General features: G+C 27.4%; 6 protein-coding genes across 11 annotated transcripts; 3 read left to right on the forward strand and 3 right to left on the reverse strand.

The window, feature by feature from the left end:
* Nucleotides 1-601: 601 nt before the first annotated feature.
* Nucleotides 602-4102, reverse strand: LOC127072751 (serine/arginine-rich splicing factor 7-like). Of its 4 annotated transcripts, none has more exons than XM_051013418.1 (4): nt 3903-4102; nt 3212-3591; nt 1257-1396; nt 602-712 (listed from the first exon to the last, which is right to left on the reverse strand). In XM_051013418.1, the coding sequence occupies exons 1-4, from the start codon at nt 3909-3911 to the stop codon at nt 699-701; spliced, it is 543 nt and encodes a 180-aa protein (XP_050869375.1). In that variant the 5' UTR covers nt 3912-4102; the 3' UTR covers nt 602-698. The 4 variants fall into 4 exon arrangements, 3 of the variants coding, with proteins under 3 accessions (XP_050869375.1, XP_050869374.1, XP_050869376.1); XM_051013417.1 differs by having other exon boundaries at nt 1154-1396; nt 3903-4081; XR_007785576.1 differs by lacking the exon at nt 602-712 and adding an exon at nt 1974-2453 and having other exon boundaries at nt 3903-4069.
* Nucleotides 4103-4446: 344 nt separating this feature from the next.
* Nucleotides 4447-6241, forward strand: LOC127072742 (uncharacterized). Of its 2 annotated transcripts, XM_051013405.1 has the most exons (7): nt 4447-4634; nt 4756-4847; nt 4960-5108; nt 5246-5331; nt 5398-5488; nt 5555-5699; nt 5760-6241. In XM_051013405.1, the coding sequence occupies exons 2-7, from the start codon at nt 4772-4774 to the stop codon at nt 6059-6061; spliced, it is 849 nt and encodes a 282-aa protein (XP_050869362.1). In that variant the 5' UTR covers nt 4447-4634; nt 4756-4771; the 3' UTR covers nt 6062-6241. The 2 variants fall into 2 exon arrangements, with proteins under 2 accessions (XP_050869362.1, XP_050869361.1); XM_051013404.1 differs by having other exon boundaries at nt 4449-4634; nt 5246-5488.
* A 344-nt stretch (nt 6242-6585) lies between these two features.
* Nucleotides 6586-9334, forward strand: LOC127072749 (V-type proton ATPase subunit E). Its single transcript, XM_051013416.1, has 5 exons — nt 6586-6772; nt 7150-7325; nt 7510-7678; nt 7787-7970; nt 8161-9334. Exons 1-5 carry the CDS (start codon nt 6740-6742, stop codon nt 8277-8279), a joined length of 681 nt encoding a protein of 226 aa, XP_050869373.1. The 5' UTR covers nt 6586-6739; the 3' UTR covers nt 8280-9334.
* A 135-nt stretch (nt 9335-9469) lies between these two features.
* Nucleotides 9470-13873, forward strand: LOC127072747 (DCN1-like protein 5). Of its 2 annotated transcripts, XM_051013412.1 has the most exons (7): nt 9470-9767; nt 9847-9938; nt 10164-10379; nt 11077-11215; nt 11302-11668; nt 11772-11979; nt 12182-13873. In XM_051013412.1, exons 4-7 carry the CDS (start codon nt 11088-11090, stop codon nt 12265-12267), a joined length of 789 nt encoding a protein of 262 aa, XP_050869369.1. In that variant the 5' UTR covers nt 9470-9767; nt 9847-9938; nt 10164-10379; nt 11077-11087; the 3' UTR covers nt 12268-13873. The 2 variants fall into 2 exon arrangements, with proteins under 2 accessions (XP_050869369.1, XP_050869368.1); XM_051013411.1 differs by having other exon boundaries at nt 9470-9938.
* Nucleotides 13874-14324: 451 nt separating this feature from the next.
* LOC127072736 (uncharacterized) lies at nt 14325-16952 on the reverse strand. Its single transcript, XM_051013393.1, has 7 exons — nt 16813-16952; nt 16141-16257; nt 15805-16046; nt 15364-15741; nt 15110-15290; nt 14831-15046; nt 14325-14707 (listed from the first exon to the last, which is right to left on the reverse strand). Exons 1-7 carry the CDS (start codon nt 16819-16821, stop codon nt 14468-14470), a joined length of 1383 nt encoding a protein of 460 aa, XP_050869350.1. The 5' UTR covers nt 16822-16952; the 3' UTR covers nt 14325-14467.
* Nucleotides 16953-17035: 83 nt separating this feature from the next.
* Nucleotides 17036-20221, reverse strand: LOC127072731 (nucleolar protein 10). Its single transcript, XM_051013385.1, has 11 exons — nt 20035-20221; nt 19894-19939; nt 19485-19699; nt 19263-19399; nt 18941-19153; nt 18613-18841; nt 18117-18536; nt 17751-18039; nt 17428-17668; nt 17274-17370; nt 17036-17194 (listed from the first exon to the last, which is right to left on the reverse strand). Exons 1-11 carry the CDS (start codon nt 20098-20100, stop codon nt 17093-17095), a joined length of 2055 nt encoding a protein of 684 aa, XP_050869342.1. The 5' UTR covers nt 20101-20221; the 3' UTR covers nt 17036-17092.
* Between the last annotated feature and the right edge of the window lie 42 nt (nt 20222-20263).

Genomic DNA, 20263 nt, shown 5'->3' on the forward strand with positions numbered 1-20263 from the left:
TATATAATATCTAGTAAATAAAAAAAAGAAGAAATGAACTCATAATTTTCATTCATTTGAATTGCAATTGAAATTTTTATTACCTACCATTTTTTATTATTTTGCAAATGATAGATATAAAATCTGTTTTGATAAAGAAAATTTTTGATAAAGCGAAACCTATGCTACTATATACTACATGTGCATGAAACCGATTCTATTACTCAAAAAGAAAAGTAAAATGTAAAGTGAGCTCTCGAAAGATGACATGCATATGTCATTTTTTCGAGATATTCTTGCAATGAGCGGATACGTTTATTTTTTTTTTCATAAAATTACGCGTGAAGAACATATATATGTATTTGATAAATAATAAATGCATTTCCATGAGATGAAAATGAGAAGATTTCATCGAATATTTAAAGTAATAACTTTTTATATGTGTATGAAAATTTATTCTTTTCACGAGTGTTTTTATAATTTTATTAAAATTTTAAATACTAATACTGAATAGTATACATGCCTTGAAAGTAACTTTATTTCATTTTGGTTTTGTAGAAAATTATGTTTCGTTTACTATCTTATAATTATTTTGAGAACAAGAAAGAACAGACTTAATATGTATGTAGAATAATAAAGTATGTGCTTTAATTGCTTTTTACATAATCTAAGTTACACTTAGATTGTATTAACCTCTGGGAAGCAGATCTTCGACTTCTTTAACCTGTGTTCGCTGTAATGATAACATTGAATGATGAACGAATAAATAATACATGTATTTACATAACAAAAATTCAGAAATATTTCGATCACTGGTTATTGAATTATTAAAATTTTTAAATAATCAAAATATTAAGATGAACAAGGTGTGCAAAACTCATTTCATTTACATTCCGAATATATTCGGATTCATCGACTCTTTCCATTGAGCTTAGATGCATTCGAAGCAAGATTTCTTATCCTTATAAATAGCATTTCCCCTGGAAAATTGATCGTTTTTCGTATTTTTTTAGACATTTTTTGTTTAAAAGATCTATTTTCACAACGTTAGTCTTTTCTCCTTCGAAAAATGAGATCATTAGCTAGACTGATGCAGTAGACGCAATAAATGGAAAACTGATAGATTCGAATGCACTTAAAAAAATTATTAAAGAAAAACGTGAAATGCACTTACCATATCTATCTACTACGCGATCTAGATGCAGTTCTAGATTTTGATCGTCGTGGACTACGATCTTTAGAATCCAACCTCCTCTTATTACGAAATTTGTCCTTACCGTGGCCATTCTTGCTTCTAGACCGACTACGGGAAGATGAACGTGTCCGCGAACGTTTGCTTCGAGATCTTGAACGTGAGCGTGAACGTGATCGCGATCGAGATTGCGAACGTGACCGTGATCGAGACCTTGAGTAAGACCTATAAATAATATTGAATTAAAATAATGATTATATCAGTCCTTTGCCTGGACTTTAAGATATCCTTTGTTATTACGTAGTTGTACTTTCTAATATCTCCTGAATCAAAGTTGTACCTAAATATTAATATGAAAAAATTTTCTCGTCCATTAGTTTAAAGATACGAGATTCGTTACTTTTATCACGTTTCTGCATATATAAACGATCTTTAATGTCTATCAGTAAATTGTAATTGTATAACCTTAGCTGACCACCTTATAATTTTCATCAATATCGTTATTACGAATACCTGTGATTACCTTCTTTCATACGGTTTATGTACAACTCATTTATAAGTATAAGACAATGTCGAGACAATTGTAATTTTATATGGATGGAGTAAAGCAAATCCTACCCAAGTAGATGCTGTCTTATAATGTTTACTTGTTATTTATTAAAATCGAGCTAATTTCTTATTTATACCACAATTCGGCTATCAATTCTTATTGTAGTATCAATATTCTGATGTCCTTTTATAAATTGGCGAAATGAATTGTATTAACGATCGATCAAAATATGTTTACTATTCTATTATGTACCATCTTTCCTGGCTGCATATAGCAGACACAGTCGTAGAGCACGCGATGGTAATGCCGGGAAGGGAGAGCGGATGAGCACGTATGCAGATGAAATCACGCGAGGGTCAGATGAACGGACGAAGAGTGGCTAGACGAGATGGCTCAAACGTTGTCTCTCAGTGACCACTAGGTACTATGACGACGACTAGGCACAAACAGTAAGTCGAACGAAGAAGGCCGGGCTACCAGAAGTGCCGATGTGCATAAACTCTCTGTCTAGGGTGATGTCAGTGGTCAGTGGAAGTATCGTAGTGCGCAGAACTAGCCACTCCGTCGGCCGTGTTTGCCTCTCTCGCTCGCAGAGTGCAGAAGGAAACCCAAAGTAGGTGAGTGCTCTACGCTGTAACTACGCAGTGTGTCACAAAGTGAACCCAAGGCGAATCTCGCGAGAATCACAGTAGCAACACATTTCTCATGTGTATGCTTGTTCAGCCGCATCTCCTATAAATAATGGGCATTGTTACATCGGAAAAATTCTTCGCTATTTTAACCATTGTTTAAGTGTTCATCATTTTAATATGAAGTAATGGTCTTATCTTTGTCGACTTCTAAATACTTATTAATTCTGTATTATAATTGTATGTAAATGTATTATGAGTTTTTATGATTTTCTGCTGCAGATTTATTTTCTTTTTTGCAATCTAAAGCATAGAGATATTAATAATTACCATGTTAATTACTAATTTTTTTCCCTGAGGAGATTAAATTTCGTGAATTTAGAAAATAATTGCATATTTCAAAAAATAATTTTTGATCAAATCTGTTGGTATGATAATATGAGTAATAAATATGTTGTACATCTTATAAATATATTCTAATTAAATCAATATGTTCTGTATAATTTCAATGATAATATAGGTATACAGAGAAACGTACAACTATTTAATATTACAATAATTTTTATAAAATTAAAATAATTTGAATTAAATAATGTGTTTATGGTATGTAATGAATTAACTTTTTAGATATCAACGAGTATTCATAATGCAAACAAAACAATAACGTTGGAAGTATATAGATTTAAAAAAGTCCATAATTTTAAAAATATATGTATATACATAATTTCTAGCATAATATCTGAAAAATTCAAAGTATAAAATTTTATTGAAATAGAAAAACTGCAGTCTGTATACCTATATTGATCAATATTTATAAGATATAGAATTGTAATTGTAATCGTATTAAACTGCTAATTTTACCGTTTTCTACGAGAACTTCTATGTCGAGGACAATCTCTTGCGTAATGACCCCTTTCACCACATTCATAACATTTGTCTTCTGGATGGAATGGTCTTGCCACACCACGTCTTGATGAGCCTCTATCTCTCAATCTTTTTCCATTTGATGGTTCTACACGAACGCGTCTTCCACATATGGTACGACCATCTAGACCCCTGATAGCATCTTCTGCATCTCTAGCATCTTCAAATTCAACAAAAGCAAATCCTGGAGGATTTCTAGCAACCCATACATTTCTCAAAGGTCCATAGTATGAGAAAGCATCTTCTAACTCTTGTTTTGTTGCACTGCTTCCTAAATCCCCTACATAGACTTTACAGTCTGAAGGATATCTTGACATCTAAAATAATTTTTTATATTTGGAATCAAGTAAAATATATATGACTAAAAACAAATGTAATTATAATTTATTTCAAGAAAACTTTTATGTCATATTATATAGATTAATAATTTAAGTTAATCATTTAAATGTGGTTGTAAATTACGTAAATCTTTTTCAATCAGTTTTAAAACAATATATCAAAAAATATCTACATCAAATGATTTCAGTCATCAACCATAAAATTGCAATATAATTAATGAAGGCGTTATTATATATCCAACTTCTTTCGAATTACAAAATACGTTAATATGATAATAGCAAACCCATACCTTATTCATACTGATTTACTTCGTTATCACGTTCATTAGAACCTTTAAAAAAAAGTAACTAGTTACTGTTTTACAGAAGAAAATCAAACATTTAACGGCATCGGTTTAGAGAACATCGATTCCAAGCGGATTGAAAAAAAAAGCTTCTTTTATAAAGTCACATTTCTAACAGAGCACGAGACGCGTGTGATTATATAAATGAAAATGCCTATTATACTGTTATTGAACGTTATTGGTTAATATATTTTTAAATACTTAATTACTATTAACATGTTATAACATTTTAGAAGTTTTATTTAATTGTAATAATAAAAAAAGACGATTGTGATCGTTAAATATTGAAATGTCTAAAATATCGAAGAAGCTAAACAAGAACCATAAAAACATGTAGTCTCAATCACAATCGTTCTCAACTTCCAGAAAACGATCCTGAATAACTATTGGTCGCAATTCTATTTCACAAGAAAATGTCTCTTATGATTGGTTAATTTGTGATGTGTATGGAATGAAGCAAAGTTAAATGTTTAACGGTATGAATATGGTAACAATGACTTATACGCAAATTTACAATGCTACAGTGTCAGTTGTATATAATATGTATGTGTAATATATTTTGAAAAATTGTAAAAAGGATAATTATATTACTATTGTTATTACTGTGTATAACTTTATCCACTTGGATATAAAACATTGACCACGTGTAGGAAAAGGGAATAAATAAATTTCTTATAAGTGAGTAAAGATTAAAACGAAAAACAATTAAATGAGGCGATTCAAATATGTAATACTATATATTTATATTTTTTGTTACATGTATGGTAATTAAATGCGCTTATCGATAATGTAAATGTAGAAAATTGAATAAAACAATGAATGGCATACAAATGGATAGTTCTTCTGAGGATGAGAATGATATATATGTTAATTCTGTAGCACGTTTAAAAGGTATATTTCGATTTTTCCGTTTATTATTTTAATATTCGTACAATTTACAAATTATTCTCACAATAATATGAAATGTGTTGTTAGTAATATAAAAAACGTTAAATAATTTTAGCTTTACAAAACAAAGTCTGGAAATCTAAAAGTTGGAAATATGGATCACATATGGATCAACAAAATGAATTACAAAAAAGTAAGAAAGAAAATAGAAAGCAAGAAAATAGAAAGAAAGAGAGAAGAAAGCCGAGGAATGTACAAACTTACGTAAGATAATAAATACATATATATACCTTAAGTTTATTCTTATTATTTTTATTATTTTTGTTACTATTATAATTATCGTCATCATTATCGTTGTCATATACCATTTATTAAAAGTTTGCAATGTTTATTATTTTCAGTATTTTACTCACGATACAAATAAAGATGCAGAAATTGTTCCTGTAGAAGATTCAGGCGTTATATCTGAGCAAAAAGAAAATAATAAGTATGCAAAAGTTCGTAAAAATATTAAAACAATATCAGATGATATAGTAATTTTGGATTGTAATAGCGATGAGGATATAGAAAAGGATGAAAATTTTGATGTAAATGTGAAGATCTTATGGCAATCTAGAACTATTCACCGTTTAAATATATATAACGTAAGATCAGTTTTATATGTTACAATGAAAGAAAAACATATATATAATTACAAAATTTTGTTACAGCATGATAATTTTAGGAAAGTTTTCCAGTATTTTGCGAATATGGAGAATGTTTCTATAGAGCAAATTTTAATAATGAAAAAGGAAAAACGTATAAACTTAACAGATACTCCTTCCTCTATAGGTCTTTCAATCATAGATATTCTTGGTATGTATACATTAAATTGATTATATAAAATTATGTGATTATCTTTTCTTTTTTTTTTAGAAGGTGGGATAGTAGATGCAGATACGATTTCTCAAAATGAATATAAAAATCGCAAGAATAGCATAGAAGAAAACATATGTCAGATCAAAGTACAGACTGCAAATAAGGAGTCATTAATGTTTCCACTTAAGAAAAATCAACAATTTAAAATACTAATTGCTAGTTGTGCACGTCAATGGGGTGTTAATAAATCTAATATTAAATTGTATTTTGATGGAGAAGCCATTAATGTCAGTGATACACCAGAAAGTTTAGATCTGGAACAAGAAGCATGTATTGATCTTTGCATTTCTACAAAATAATATATGATCATGTTATTATTATAGAAAAAAAAGGAAACAAAAGATGCAAAGAAAAATATAAGCTTAAAAATGAAATTGAAGAATTGAATATAATATAATAATACAGTATAATAATAAAAAAAAAAGAAGAATAAAATCATATGCAAATGTATGCAAGAATATGCAAGCAAGAAACAGAAATTTGTGTTTTTTATTAATTATAAGTATAATTTTTGTTAATTATAAATGCTACACTTTTCAAATCTCATTAAAAAGTAGACTTTAAATTAAAATTAGTTACAACGAAGAAATTTCTGAAAAAACGGATTTAATTACGATGTAATAAGTAAATAAATAAAACTAACTTTTAATAAGAGAAAGCGCTATACATGTCGTAAAAACAATGAGGAACTTGGAAATTTTATATCCTTTGTTTGATTCATATTGCATCTATACTTTCATGTATATTGCCTATCTTGTTTCGCTTGCTAGCACTATTACTTTCCTTATCGTGGCGCTACTGTGGTACGTTTTAGAACAAATTACAGTCATATGACCGTCGTTACGCGAGTACGGCATCACGGTTTTGTAGATAGGCGTTGACTCGTCCTCAGTGCTCTTGAATTAAATTTATCGAAGTTTTAACTTCCCTGTAGATTATTAAAGTTTATTCTTAAATAATTTTACAAAGCTCACATCATGGCGCTCAGTGATGCTGATGTTCAAAAACAGGTTTGTATAAAAATTTAATATTTCAATAAAATTATATTATTAATATTCATGTATAGTATAAGCCTGATTACATCTGTCTCATATAAGTTATTTTTGAATATTCCCGTATCTAAATATATGTCACGATCGTTTGTAAATTTGTATCTACTTTATACATTATGTGTATATTAATGTAATTAAAAATTAGGAGATTGCATTAACAATATATTTAGGTACTCAATGAAAAAGAAAATTAAACATTTAAATATTTTTATTTTTATTCTATTTAATTTTAATATAACTTTACTTGTATAAAGTCTGTCGCAATTTAATTAATTGAATATTTCAATGTTTTTAGGTTACATATAAATAAAATTAACTTATTATTTGCATTGCAGATTAACCATATGATGGCTTTTATAGAACAGGAAGCTAATGAAAAGGCAGAAGAAATAGATGCCAAAGCTGAGGAAGAGTTTAATATTGAAAAAGGACGTCTTGTCCAGCAACAACGGCTTAAAATTATGGAGTATTATGAAAAAAAAGAAAAACAAGTTGAACTACAGAAGAAAATGTATGTAAAAAATCTTTCTATTATTTTTCATGTAATTATATGTAATATTTTATTTTGTCCAATGTTATAAATATTAGAATGTATGATATACTTAATCTCTTTTAATAGAGATATTTTTAACGTACCGTAACATGTTTTTAAGTTGTAAAATAATCCTTACCTTATTGTAATCAAATCCTTACAGTCAATCTTCAAATATGCTTAATCAAGCTCGATTAAAAGTTTTAAAAGTTCGTGAAGATCATGTACGTAATGTTCTTGATGAAGCTAGAAAAAGATTAGGAGAAGTAACTCAGAATCCAAACAAATATAGCCAAATTTTGCGATTATTGATCACTCAAGGTCTTTATCAGGTATTATCAATTGACCTTTTTTTTCTATGATTGCATATATTACATAGTTTAAATTTTTTGTTATATAATAAATATATTAAAGATATTAATATATCTATAATTTTACAGCTTACAGAAGGTCATGTTTTTATCCGTGTTCGTCAAGTTGATCTTCCTATCGTAGAATCTCTTCTAGATTCTATACAGCAAGAATATAAGCAAGCGACAAAGAAGGATGCTCTTCTTAAAATAGATCAAGAGACTTTCTTGCCTGCTGAAAGTTGTGGTGGTGTTGAATTACTAACATCTAAAGGTAATAATATTATTAATTAATTCTATTTATTTACAGGTTTTAATTTATCAAATTGTTCTTTACAAATAATTTTTCTTTTAAATAATATAGAAAATATACTTTTTATCTATTCAACCCAAGAAGATTATATTAATATTATTTCTTGAAAATATCACAAATATTATATTAAACAAATCTTTTTAAAATGTAGGTCGCATTAAGATTAACAACACTTTGGAGTCACGGTTAGAGCTTATAGCTCAACAGCTGATACCTGAAATTCGGTCGGCTTTGTTTGGTAGTAATCCTAATCGCAAATTTACCGATTAAGGAAATTACTTGCATCAGAAATTCACTGATACATTCCCTTTTAAACAGCAACCAGTAAACACGTGAAATGTATTGTGTAGGTTAGAAAATAGTCTATGACAATATTTTTTGTTGCATAACTGCATGTATAATACTTAATAATGACCTTTATCTTTAATTGGCTTTATGGCAAAATTATCATCTATAAAAAAAATATAAAACTGAACTATTGTTTCAACAAAGACTTGTGTATTGTTAATAGAAAGATATGATATAAAATATATTATTCATGAGTCAAATACAATTTTATTTAATATTGCTAAATTTTTCCAACATGTGACAATGTCTTATTGTAATATCATGGTTGTAGCAATATATACATAATAGGATATAACACATTCTTACAAAATTCTACTGTACATGCACAGTGTTTATATGGACAATGAAATCAATGGATGGTTAAGTTTAATAATGAACAGAACATTCTAGTTTTCAAGAAGTGCAATATTGTTGTGCCAGTGATGGTATCGAATGTTAACAGCATTAATATTTGTTAAAACAAAAAGAAAAAAAAATTGAATGTGTCTAGTTCTATTCATATTCTAAGATAGCAGTATAAAGGAGTTATAGTTTGATGAGTTAATGCTTTACTTACTAGCTATATGCTTTTTCTGTATAGATAATGAATATATTCAATGATAGTAAATTATTATGTTTAACTTTTTGATGTTGATAATAGGGAAATTGGTAAATGGATAAATTATCAATGCTTCTTTTATTTTATGATATCGCTATCTTACTGTGTGTTATATTATGTGGCGTGTAACAATATTTCACTTGCTATCATCTTATTAAAGTATTTGATCAATTATGATACAAATATAAAGCTTATATAATTTAAAATAATAGATTGTATAAAGATTATTGCAAACTAATGACCTTGTAATTCTATTTGTAACTATGTAATATAAACTGTGTTCTAATCATTCAGAATATATGTAGAAAACAGTTATTATTGTTTCTTGTCTGTTGTTATCAGGCAGTAATTGCCAATAAAAGTTATTATAATAGTCTTATATTATCATTTAACGATTACAATACATACATAAAAGTTTCCTCTCTAACAATACAATATATACATTTTATAAGATTGGATTAAAATGTTCAAACAGTGATAAAATAAAAATTTCTCTTATTTGTGGTGCAATCTAGCGTAGCTTATGGAAATTTTTTTTTAACAACAATATATAACAATAAATGCTATATTGTAGCATGATATCGAGAACAATGTTCATGTTTAAAATTTTGGGTAACGATCATATCGACGGTATCGATAAAGAGTAATACTCGAAATATCAATGGACTTTTTTTCTGATGGTTGTCGTCACTGGACCCAATTGCTTTCTAAGTTTGGCATCTCTGCGAAAAAGGCATGCTTGCTGTCTTGAAACGGCAATAAAATGAAATAAAACGGAATTTGCAAGGAGATTTTAACTGTGCAGCATTTAGGTAGTAATTTATGTCCAAAATTAATCAAATAACACACTATCTGTTGTCGCCGTCACTATGATTAGTATTATTTCTACAGACCGAACTTGAACGGAAGCCTTATTTTGAATGTTGAATTTTGGATGAGAAATACTTTTCTTTTACGATTGCTCTAGTGGTTCGTCAGACAAGGTAGGGAGGGTCACTTCGATTCTTTGTACATTTCTATATATATTTTACGTAAATTTGTCTGATAATTCTATACCGTATTTTTTTAAAGATTTAACGTTTATTTGACTTGACAATTTCAAATATATGTGATTTATAAATCTCGAAGATTGTACTCATTATTCGCACATATTAAATACTTGATCTTGAAGGAGAAATCTTTAAATACATTGTATTATCATATCTTAGGTATTTGCCTGCTACGTCACATGTTGTGCAAATTGGTTGAAAGTAGTACAGCAGGACTCAAAAACTACGTGGTGTTAAAATCATTTGGTGCACCTAACCTCACTTTCTCTCTTATACCAGAAAAAGAATATGTCAGTTTAATCATTATAAAGCAGTTACGTTAGCAGTTAATCCACTCGGTTTAATTCGCTCAATAACATCTATATCTGCTGCGTGGTAAGAAGTTTTATTATTAATAATGAAAAAATCAATATTAATAAAATGATATCATGAGTAATTTAATTTTATGAGTATTGTCATTATTATAAATTTTCTGCTTAATATCAGAGTACAAACAATTTATTTAAATAGTGATTTAATACTTTATACTTATTTTTAGATTAATAAAAAAAATTAGATTGATTGAGAAATATTTAAATGATTTGTTATGATATTAAATACTAATAATATTTTGTATTTGTATAATGTAACAATCACATATTTTCTTCTAATATTTATATTAATATGTTAAATGTATTTTTTCTGAAGTTAATAATAAGCTATTAAATAGAATAGAATAAATTTAGAGCATTACAAATTATTATTGAAACTCATATATATCTTCAAAAAATTGCTTTTAAAAACAATTTGTTAATCTCATTCATATTTTTTTTTTACTGTTTTTAATGTTGTATCTTTACTAAATTATTTGCTAAAGTTGTTCTAAGTACTTATGTTATAAAGAAATTAATAAACTTTTACAGTGATAATTTTTAAATTCAATACGTATGTATACATACTTCAATGAAAAGAATTAAGCATAGTATTGATTTGTTTCTGTATAAATGATAATTTGATTTACAAATTTTATTATTGAGTATTTATTTTGAAATGCATTATATGTAATAATATTAGAAATAAATTTCAATTTTAGCGAAGAGAGGGATGCCACGCAGCAAGCGTAGAGCGCCCTCTAGCACAAATCACCATCACACATCAATTGATATGTCACCTAGTGCCCATGAAGAGGGTTTACCAAGACATCCATCAAAACGATTGCGCCATACGTCTGGGTATAAGATGATTACATTACGTATTAATAAACCTTTTAAATGGAATATTCTACGAGGGAACAATTTTTCATTTTTTCTTATTTTAGAGCAAGGCGATACACAAAAACAGAAGATGTCTCCAGTGCATCATCATTTTCCCAGAAACGATGTATAACTTGGTTTAGAGAATATACAACACCAGATGATTCAGATACTCTTGGCCCTGAAGGAATGGAGAAGTTTTGCGAAGACATTGGAGTTGAACCTGAAAATGTAGTTATGCTAGTTCTCGCCTATAAAATGAATGCTCGTCAGATGGGGTTTTTCACTTTGAGCGAATGGTTAAAAGGTCTTTCGGAGTTACAATGTGATTCCATATATAAAATACAACAAAAGCTTGAGTACCTAAGGAACCAGTTAAATGATCCTCACATTTTTAAAGGAATTTATAGATATGCCTATGATTTTGCTAGGGTATGTATGACTTTGAAATTTGTAAAAAAAAAAAAAAAAAGAAAAAGAAAGAAAGAAAGAAAGAAAAAAAGAATTACACCCTGTTTTATTTCATATACTTTAGGATAAAGATCAACGTAGTATGGATATGGAAACTGCTAGAGTAATGTTACAATTACTTTTGGGAAAGCATTGGCCGTTGTTTACACAGTTTGCTCAGTTCCTAGATCAATCCAAGTACAAAGTAATCAATAAAGATCAATGGTGCAACATTTTAGAATTTTCTCGTACAATCAATCATGACTTATCTAATTATGATTTAGATGGAGCGTGTAAGTGATGTTATTGTATTCTTTTGCTTAAAGAAGAGTAAACGAAGGAAAATCACAGTTGTGTATGTGTGTGTGTGTGCCCGCGCGCGCGTGCGATATATGTATTACATATTATTTATTTATAGATATGATTATTATTATGTTTAGAATATTTTCCTGCCAAAGATTTGTATGTTGAATTTACATGGACATTTTGTTTTAGGGCCTGTAATGCTTGATGAATTTGTTGAATGGTTAAAAATGCAGAGAGGTGAGGATGCATCATCGACAGAAGCAAGGGGTAGCTGAAACATTCTATTAAAATAGTCCACTAAAGTAAAAAACTCATCTCCGTCACGATATTTGTTAATAATGAAATTTTCGTTAAGTTATAACTCACGGCATTTTAATTACCATCATTCGTGGTGTACTATTTTTTTATTAAACAATATTAGTGCATTGTAAGTAGCTCATTCTATAATTTTTTTGCAACAGATCTTATGAAGACTGTTTAACAAATCTTCATAGATTTATTTTGATTGCTTACCGCCATTCGCAGTTTATCCAGAGTTCGTAGCAGAAACTTTTCGCTTCAAAATAAAATTATTTTAATATAAAAATTATTTGTGCAATTCGTAAGAGATAATTGAACATATTAATAATCTAAAAAGCAACACTAATTGGCTGTTTCAGCATTGACTTAATATCATTGTAAATATTTTATTTCCTGAATATAATATGTGCAACTGCATGAATTCATATAAACAGATAAGTAGAAGTAATTTGTCTATACATTTTTAATATTTCTGTCTATAAATATAGAATCCATACCAATATTTTATTTTATAAATTATGCAGCTAAATCTATACATTATCCGCAACAGTTTTTGAATTTAAATATGTATAATACAGTTAGGCACATTTAATAAATGTATTAACATTATCAAGTAGGTTCAGAAATCAATTAAGAAATTTTGCCCTGTACTAGTGCTATTACAGCATTTGGTATTCAAAAGGCAGTACCACAAAGTGTCAATACAATGTGCTATTAACTAAGTAGTTCCTGCGGATGCTACCTATATAAATGTAAATTAGAATAATGAGCTCTTATTAAAATATCATATTTATTAAAGGCAATTGAATTCCGATTTTTTGGATCATTGATATGAATGTTAACACCTGCACTTAATTTGATTATTTTAGTATGGACAGTGGTATTTAGAAAGAGAGATTTAAAGTTTATATAAATGTATCAATTATAGTAATAATAACAAATATTTAATTTTCATATGTTCTATACATATGAATCATGTTTGTTCTTACAATTTAAAATAGTATTTATTAAATCACATAATGTGTAAAGCATATACATTTTTAAGTAAATTGATGTAATGAGAATCTTCAATGTTTATCAAACAAAAGAAATTCATATCATTACTCATAATTGTGGAATTATTGCAAATTTATATTTAATTTAGTATTATTGCATATAACTTATGATTTATAATACTGTAATGATCAATCTTAAAATACAGTGATATAAATTTTTACTGCGATTTTCATCGATGATTATGTATGATAATCATTTAATCAACTATGTCAAAATATTTGATTGATAAACAAATAATTCTTTCGGTTCAATCAGTGAGATTTTTGAATGCAATCCACATTCAGGCTAATATCTAATAAATCAAATTTATCATACATAGCAATATCATATAATTAACACTATTATGAAATTAGTTGAATAATTAAATTGAATTTCTTATCATATACATATTTTTATATTTCTTCCTGCACATGTGTACTTTTATTACACACACACACAGACGTGCGCGCGCGTACACGCACACAGCACTCGCGCGCGCGCACACGCACACGCGTGCACACACACACACACACACACACACACACACACACACACACCAATATATATATATAATAAAAATAATATTACATAGTATTACAACACAGCTAAAATTTTGCTCATATCTTCTAAATTAAGAATAACTAAATTGATGACAGAAATTTAATAATTATGTGTAGACATATACATTAAAAAAATTATTCATACAGAAGCAAAGTTCATTATAAGCTGCTAAAATATTACTGCCATTTAAAAAGTGAAATGTAATTAATTATTATGCAGAATGAATAAATTACTTTTTACAACAACTTACAAACTACAATACATTATTCCAATAAAATAATCTCTTCTTAGTATCGACAAAAGACAAAAGAGATATAAAAAGGAAATATCACGAACATTAAATCGTTTCCAAAAGAACATTTTAATAACATGATATTAAAATTAATATAAGTATTAATAATATAAATAATTAAATGTAAAACATTTATTTGTAGCAATATTGACAATGAGAAATAACTAGTATTTATGTTGTTTTCATTTCTTATTGATTTTAATGTTACATTTAAAATGTACATCCATAAATAAGTAACTCAAATTAATAAGAAATATAATGAAAATTAATTTACTTAAAAAATGGTTTTATAAGATTTGACATTGACCTAATGTAAGTATAGTAATGCTAGCAACAGTTAAAAGCAGACATAAATATCTACCTGTCACTGGTATTCTAAACAATCTAGCACACATTTTTAATGAGGAGGTATATAAAAGTATAGTATCCAGATCCTCTCCTGGTGTGCTTTCATAAACAAATGGTCGGATACGTACTTCATGACCAATACTTTGAATCATAGAACAAGCAGTAGTTAATCTAGCTGCCTATTAGAGTTAAAGAATAATATAAATATTAAAATATTAATAATATATATAATAATGTATAGATTTATATTATTCACACAGAATTAAAAACTATTTTGCAAAATCTTATTATTTTTGTATTACCTGGATAAATGGAACTATCGATATCAATATCCATAATATTACATTTATTATACCAATGTATGTGACTGGATTATTTTCTGTTTCATCATCATTGTATTGCAATAGCCAAATAGTTCCAGCAGTTGCCCATGATAGATTTATAACAGTATAAATGGAAACAGCAGGTCCCAAATCATTGTTAAAATATTTCAACAATTTCTTAAATTCACTTATTTCCTATGTTTTATAAATGTTTTTTACATTAAACAAAACCATTTTTTTACTATAGAATTTACATACCTTCATCCAGTCTATAGGAGGTAATGTATGTTGAAGTAATTTTCCTCTAAGGAAATAAAGATGTGCAATTAAAAGTTGACCTTGTAGACAATAACTTGTTATGATCGTTCCTTGTACCATATCATGCCATAATGTGCATACGATCAAAAGTATTTTCAAAATAATTTTAACTTGATATGGACTATAAAAAAATATTTTATATAAATTTATTTTCCCATATAAATTATTGATTAGATATGTATTAATAAAAGTACCTATGTTCCAGCCATTGAAATAAAATAACTCCCTGTGCCATCATTATGTTTACTGTAATAAATGCTACTATCATCCATACTACACTTAAAGCTATGAAAAGCCACAATATTCGTACGAGCTTTTTTTGATTTCCTCTATGAATTGGATTAGAAGATAAGAGAAACGCTCGTTCCATTAGATTTTGTAATTGCTCGTGTTCTTTAATACGAAATAGATATACAGTGTATAAATACGCAATTAAATGAAGTAAACTAGGAATTATATGACTGAATATAACATTTCCAAAACAAACTGATTCATGCATCCATTCTTTACTAACATTTGGTACAATTTGTAATTCTAGTGGTAGTAGTTTATAACAAAATCCTCTATCTCTCCTATAAACGATTAAGAATGCAAATCAGTTATTAATTTAAAAATAAAAAAGTATTAGCATTTACCTGAAGCATGCCATATATTGTAAAATATATCCAATGCACATAAATACAGCAACTTGAAAAGTATGAAAATTTGTTAAAATACAATAACGTGAAAAGTGATCAGTTTCATCACTGCTTGTAGGCCTTAATCCCATAACACCTAATAATCTTAGGTAAGGCCTTAATATCTTATGTTTACAATAATGTAAAACCGCTGATGTACTCAAGTGTTCATAATTTGGCATTTCTGCAATTTCTCCTACCTATTATTTATACATAATTTTTATAAAACGTGATATTTTATTAACAAATAAAATATTAAGTTATTTATTAGACGAATCAAAAAATATATCTCACTTCAGTACTGTGTATCTGCAATTCTGATAAAACAGAAGGCGTAGATGTATGTGTTATTTCTTCATGATTTTGATGAGGTAAGTCTTTTCCATTTTTTGATTCATTATTGGAATCTGTCTAAAATATAAAACCATAAAATAATATCTACTCCTTATTAACTGTAATAGATTCATAATAAAAGATATACATATATTATTAAAAAATTGTAGTTTATTGGAACTACAATTATTATGTATTAATGAAAAATAAATAATGCATAGAATTATAAAAAATTATTGATGTTACCTCATTGACAATACATATTTTTCTCATAGCCATAAATTTTAGAAGTGAATATATATAAAATCAAGTATACTTCTAATATATAACAGAAAGTATCTTTTTCGTTCAAAACATGCAGATCAAAACAAATAGTGTGACTCGGATCAGTTTTGTGTTTACATTACATCAAAACAAGTATTTTTGAGTATGTAAAATGTCATGTAACAGTAGTAAATATACTACAATATTTTTATAACATTTTTATATATGTTTAATAAATTTTTGGTAAAAGTATATATATTTTTTTAATTAATAGAAACAGTCTTCATCTACATGTATGATCTTTTTAATGTATTAAATATATATTACAAAAAATTATTTATAATGTGAGTTATTATAGAACTTACTTACCATTACCATTTTTCTTGATCAAGGAGTACAAAGCTTTTTAACTTGGGAAGAAAACATTTGTATCAATAGGTTCACCCTAACATGAATTTAATTATATCACTGTTTTGAGATGACTCTTCACCTTTCATGAGAGATATCTGTATGAATCACATTTAAACAAATTATTTTACTTATGGTATCGTGAATTCTTTCTAGTGTAGGAAATGATCACTGTACCAGGGGAAACAGTGAATAAAAAATTATTTTATTTATATTTAAGCTAATTATACATAAATCAATGTTAATGTTTTATTTTGTGAATATTTCCAGCTGGTCGTAGAAGATGCTTATATTCTTTTCTATGTTTTTTTATTGTTTGTTTTGATTTCGTATCTCGTTTTCTCTAAAAAATATAATAAACACAAATTCAATTGTTACTTTATATTTTATAGTAAAGCAATGATAATAATAATTAAACATACTTTTCCTATAACAAAGGTCATTTCTCTACTACCACGTGATCCAGATACATTTAAATTATGTATTTCTTCATTTTGTAATCTTTCTCCTAAAGTGGATCTGAAAAACATATTTACATATAAAACACATTCAGTGATTTAAATACATACTACTTACTTATTCCGTTTACTAGCAACGGGTTTTGCTTCTCTAAATTCTACATCTTCCTTAATTTCATAAAGATTTGGTTGATTATTTAGTATTTCCATATTGTGGTTTGACTTTTCATTGTTTTCTTCTTCTTTCTGTCGACTTCTCTTTATTAATCTATATTGCTTCCGTACATCTTTCACCCACGTCTTTTCATCATCTGAACTATCTTCATGTATGAAACTCTCATCTGAGCTTGAATTTCTATCTATAGATAGAATGAAACATTATATTTACATTATAAGTAGTGCAAACAATTTTGATCATCAATAATTACTAGTATATTTTACCTTCATTTTCATTATTATACAAATAATCTTCCGTTTTTAATTGCTCTTGATGTTCCACTTTCATCTTCTTCGCTCTGCTTTTTTCAAGTTGTGAGATAACAGGATTTAATAATGCATATTCTTCAGAATTTTTGTCAACTTGAAAATCTGGATTGTTAAACAATGCTTTGAAACGATCATCTTTCAAAATATTGGATGTAATTTTCTTCTTCTTTTTAGAATTTTTATTCATTTCACCCTCCATTAATTTTAAAGCCAGCTCTTTGTTGACACTAGGCAATTGTGGAACCTACAAGAATTTAAGTAAAAAACATAACAATATAATTACATGACAATATAATCATTAGATAAGATAAATATACATACTTGTATTCTACTACCACATGTCTCTAATATCTTTTGTCGTATCTTCTTTTTTTTATATTCTTCAAATTCGAATGGTTTAATTACATTTCTAGCTTTTCTGTATAAACGGATATCTATAAAGTAACCATGCATATACGCTCGTAGTAAATTAGTGCCTTTCAGGTGAGAAAGGCCTAATTCATCTAATTCCTTTTCAGTAACAAATTTATAATCATCATAGATAATATCATAATTTAATTCTTCTAATTCTTCTGTAAGATTGTCTAGAAAACTACACCAGTAAGGTGCTGGCCCAAGACTAGGAATATAGTATGTTTGCATTTTAGTATTTTCATTCGCTATTAAAACCATTCCTGTATCTGGTATGACACATAAATCATTAAAATCGTTTTCCGCTTCTATGGATGTATATAATTTTCCCTAAAAAATATTATTTTATAAAATAAAACAAATAAGAATATTACATTGAACATATTACTGTTAAAACATTACATACATTTTCCTTTTCCCATATCTTTATAATAGAACTATCCATAGAATAAATAACATCTATTTTTTTATGGAATTCAATACTTTTAATAGGTAAACCATATCCATGGTCTTTGGATAAAAATGGCTTAGATGACCTGACATCATATAATAAAACTTTTCCATTGGATGTACCTACACCTAAGGTTAAACCATCTTGAAATTTCAGAGCAGTAATGGAAGGAACTGCATTCAATCTATACAGTAATACAACTTTGATTTAATCAATATTTTTAATAATGTATTGTTTTCTTAGTATTATTATAATTATAAGTTATATAACAATTATATTTTACCTATCATTTTGAAGTACACAGTGCAATGCACAATCCAATATACCCACTCTATTTTTTGTTCGTGGATCCCAAGCTTCTATTTTTCCATCCTGTGTTCCAACTACAAGTAAGTGATGCAATGGATTTATTTCACACTTATTTAATGCAGATGCCTCAGATTCAAACGATTGTAAAAATTGTCCTCTTTCTAAATTTATTCTGTAGATTTCATTACTAAAATACAAGTAAATACTTTTTTAATTTCTTATATTGTATTCGAGATAGTTCTTTAGAAAAAGAAGAAAAAACAATTAATAAAACATAGCATATATTTAAAACCAACCTAACACCTATGACAAAAAGATCACATGATGGATAATGGTACTTCATATCCCTACCAAATCGAGGTATTCTAAGTCGATGATATTTGCCATGAGCAGCATGAAATTCAATGTTCCTATCACATTGTAAAAATACAACCTAAAGAATAAGAAATTATATATAAATAATCCATTTGAAAAACTTTTTATTTATTTCTTGCATCTTATTTTATTTATATACTTACTTTGCTATAATCATTTGATAGCACTTCAAACGTGATTACCTCAGAGTCAAAACATCTTTCAAATTTTAATGATAAATTGTTAACATCAAAGCACTTGACACGTGGCTTATAAATTCCAGTTGCTAAAATATATTGTCCATCCTTTGAAAGCTTAATGGATGTACTAACTCCAGGCATATCAAAGTCTTGTATAAGTTCTATACGACGTCTTATATCTATAAAAATATTAGTAAGATTGTAATATAGAACGTATAATACATATATGCATAAAGAAAAGTATATATTTGAATATTCTCTAATTTTTAAATATATCCTATAAAATCCAAAAAGCTTATGTTTATATTTAAGCTCCAATTACATACATGTAAATATACATACATGTACTAATATGCAATAGAAAGTCACTTACCAACATTTTTCTTTATTAAATTTCGTTTTTTTCTTTCGGACAACCACTGTAATTAACAGAAAAATGTAAGATATATACTTGTAGTACGAACGTTAGACATAACCTCAAAAATGTTTTTGAAGAATAGGAAATTAATCTTACCTCGGGTAGAGACTTGCCCACACTCAAGTTATAAATTTTCACATTATTTGGACAAGAAACTTGCATCTTGCTTTTAATTTATTAATGAATTACAATAATTTATTTATATTTTAAAATACACTAGCCTACAATATATTTTGCAACGCTTCATACGTGACGGAGCACATGTATAAAAACATATATACTATTCTTATATTACTAGTTGCCAGGATTGCCACCATTAGTACAT

The sequence above is a fragment of the Vespula vulgaris genome, chromosome 2 (genome assembly GCF_905475345.1).
Source record: "Vespula vulgaris chromosome 2, iyVesVulg1.1, whole genome shotgun sequence".
Classification (NCBI taxonomy): Eukaryota; Metazoa; Arthropoda; class Insecta; order Hymenoptera; family Vespidae; genus Vespula; species Vespula vulgaris.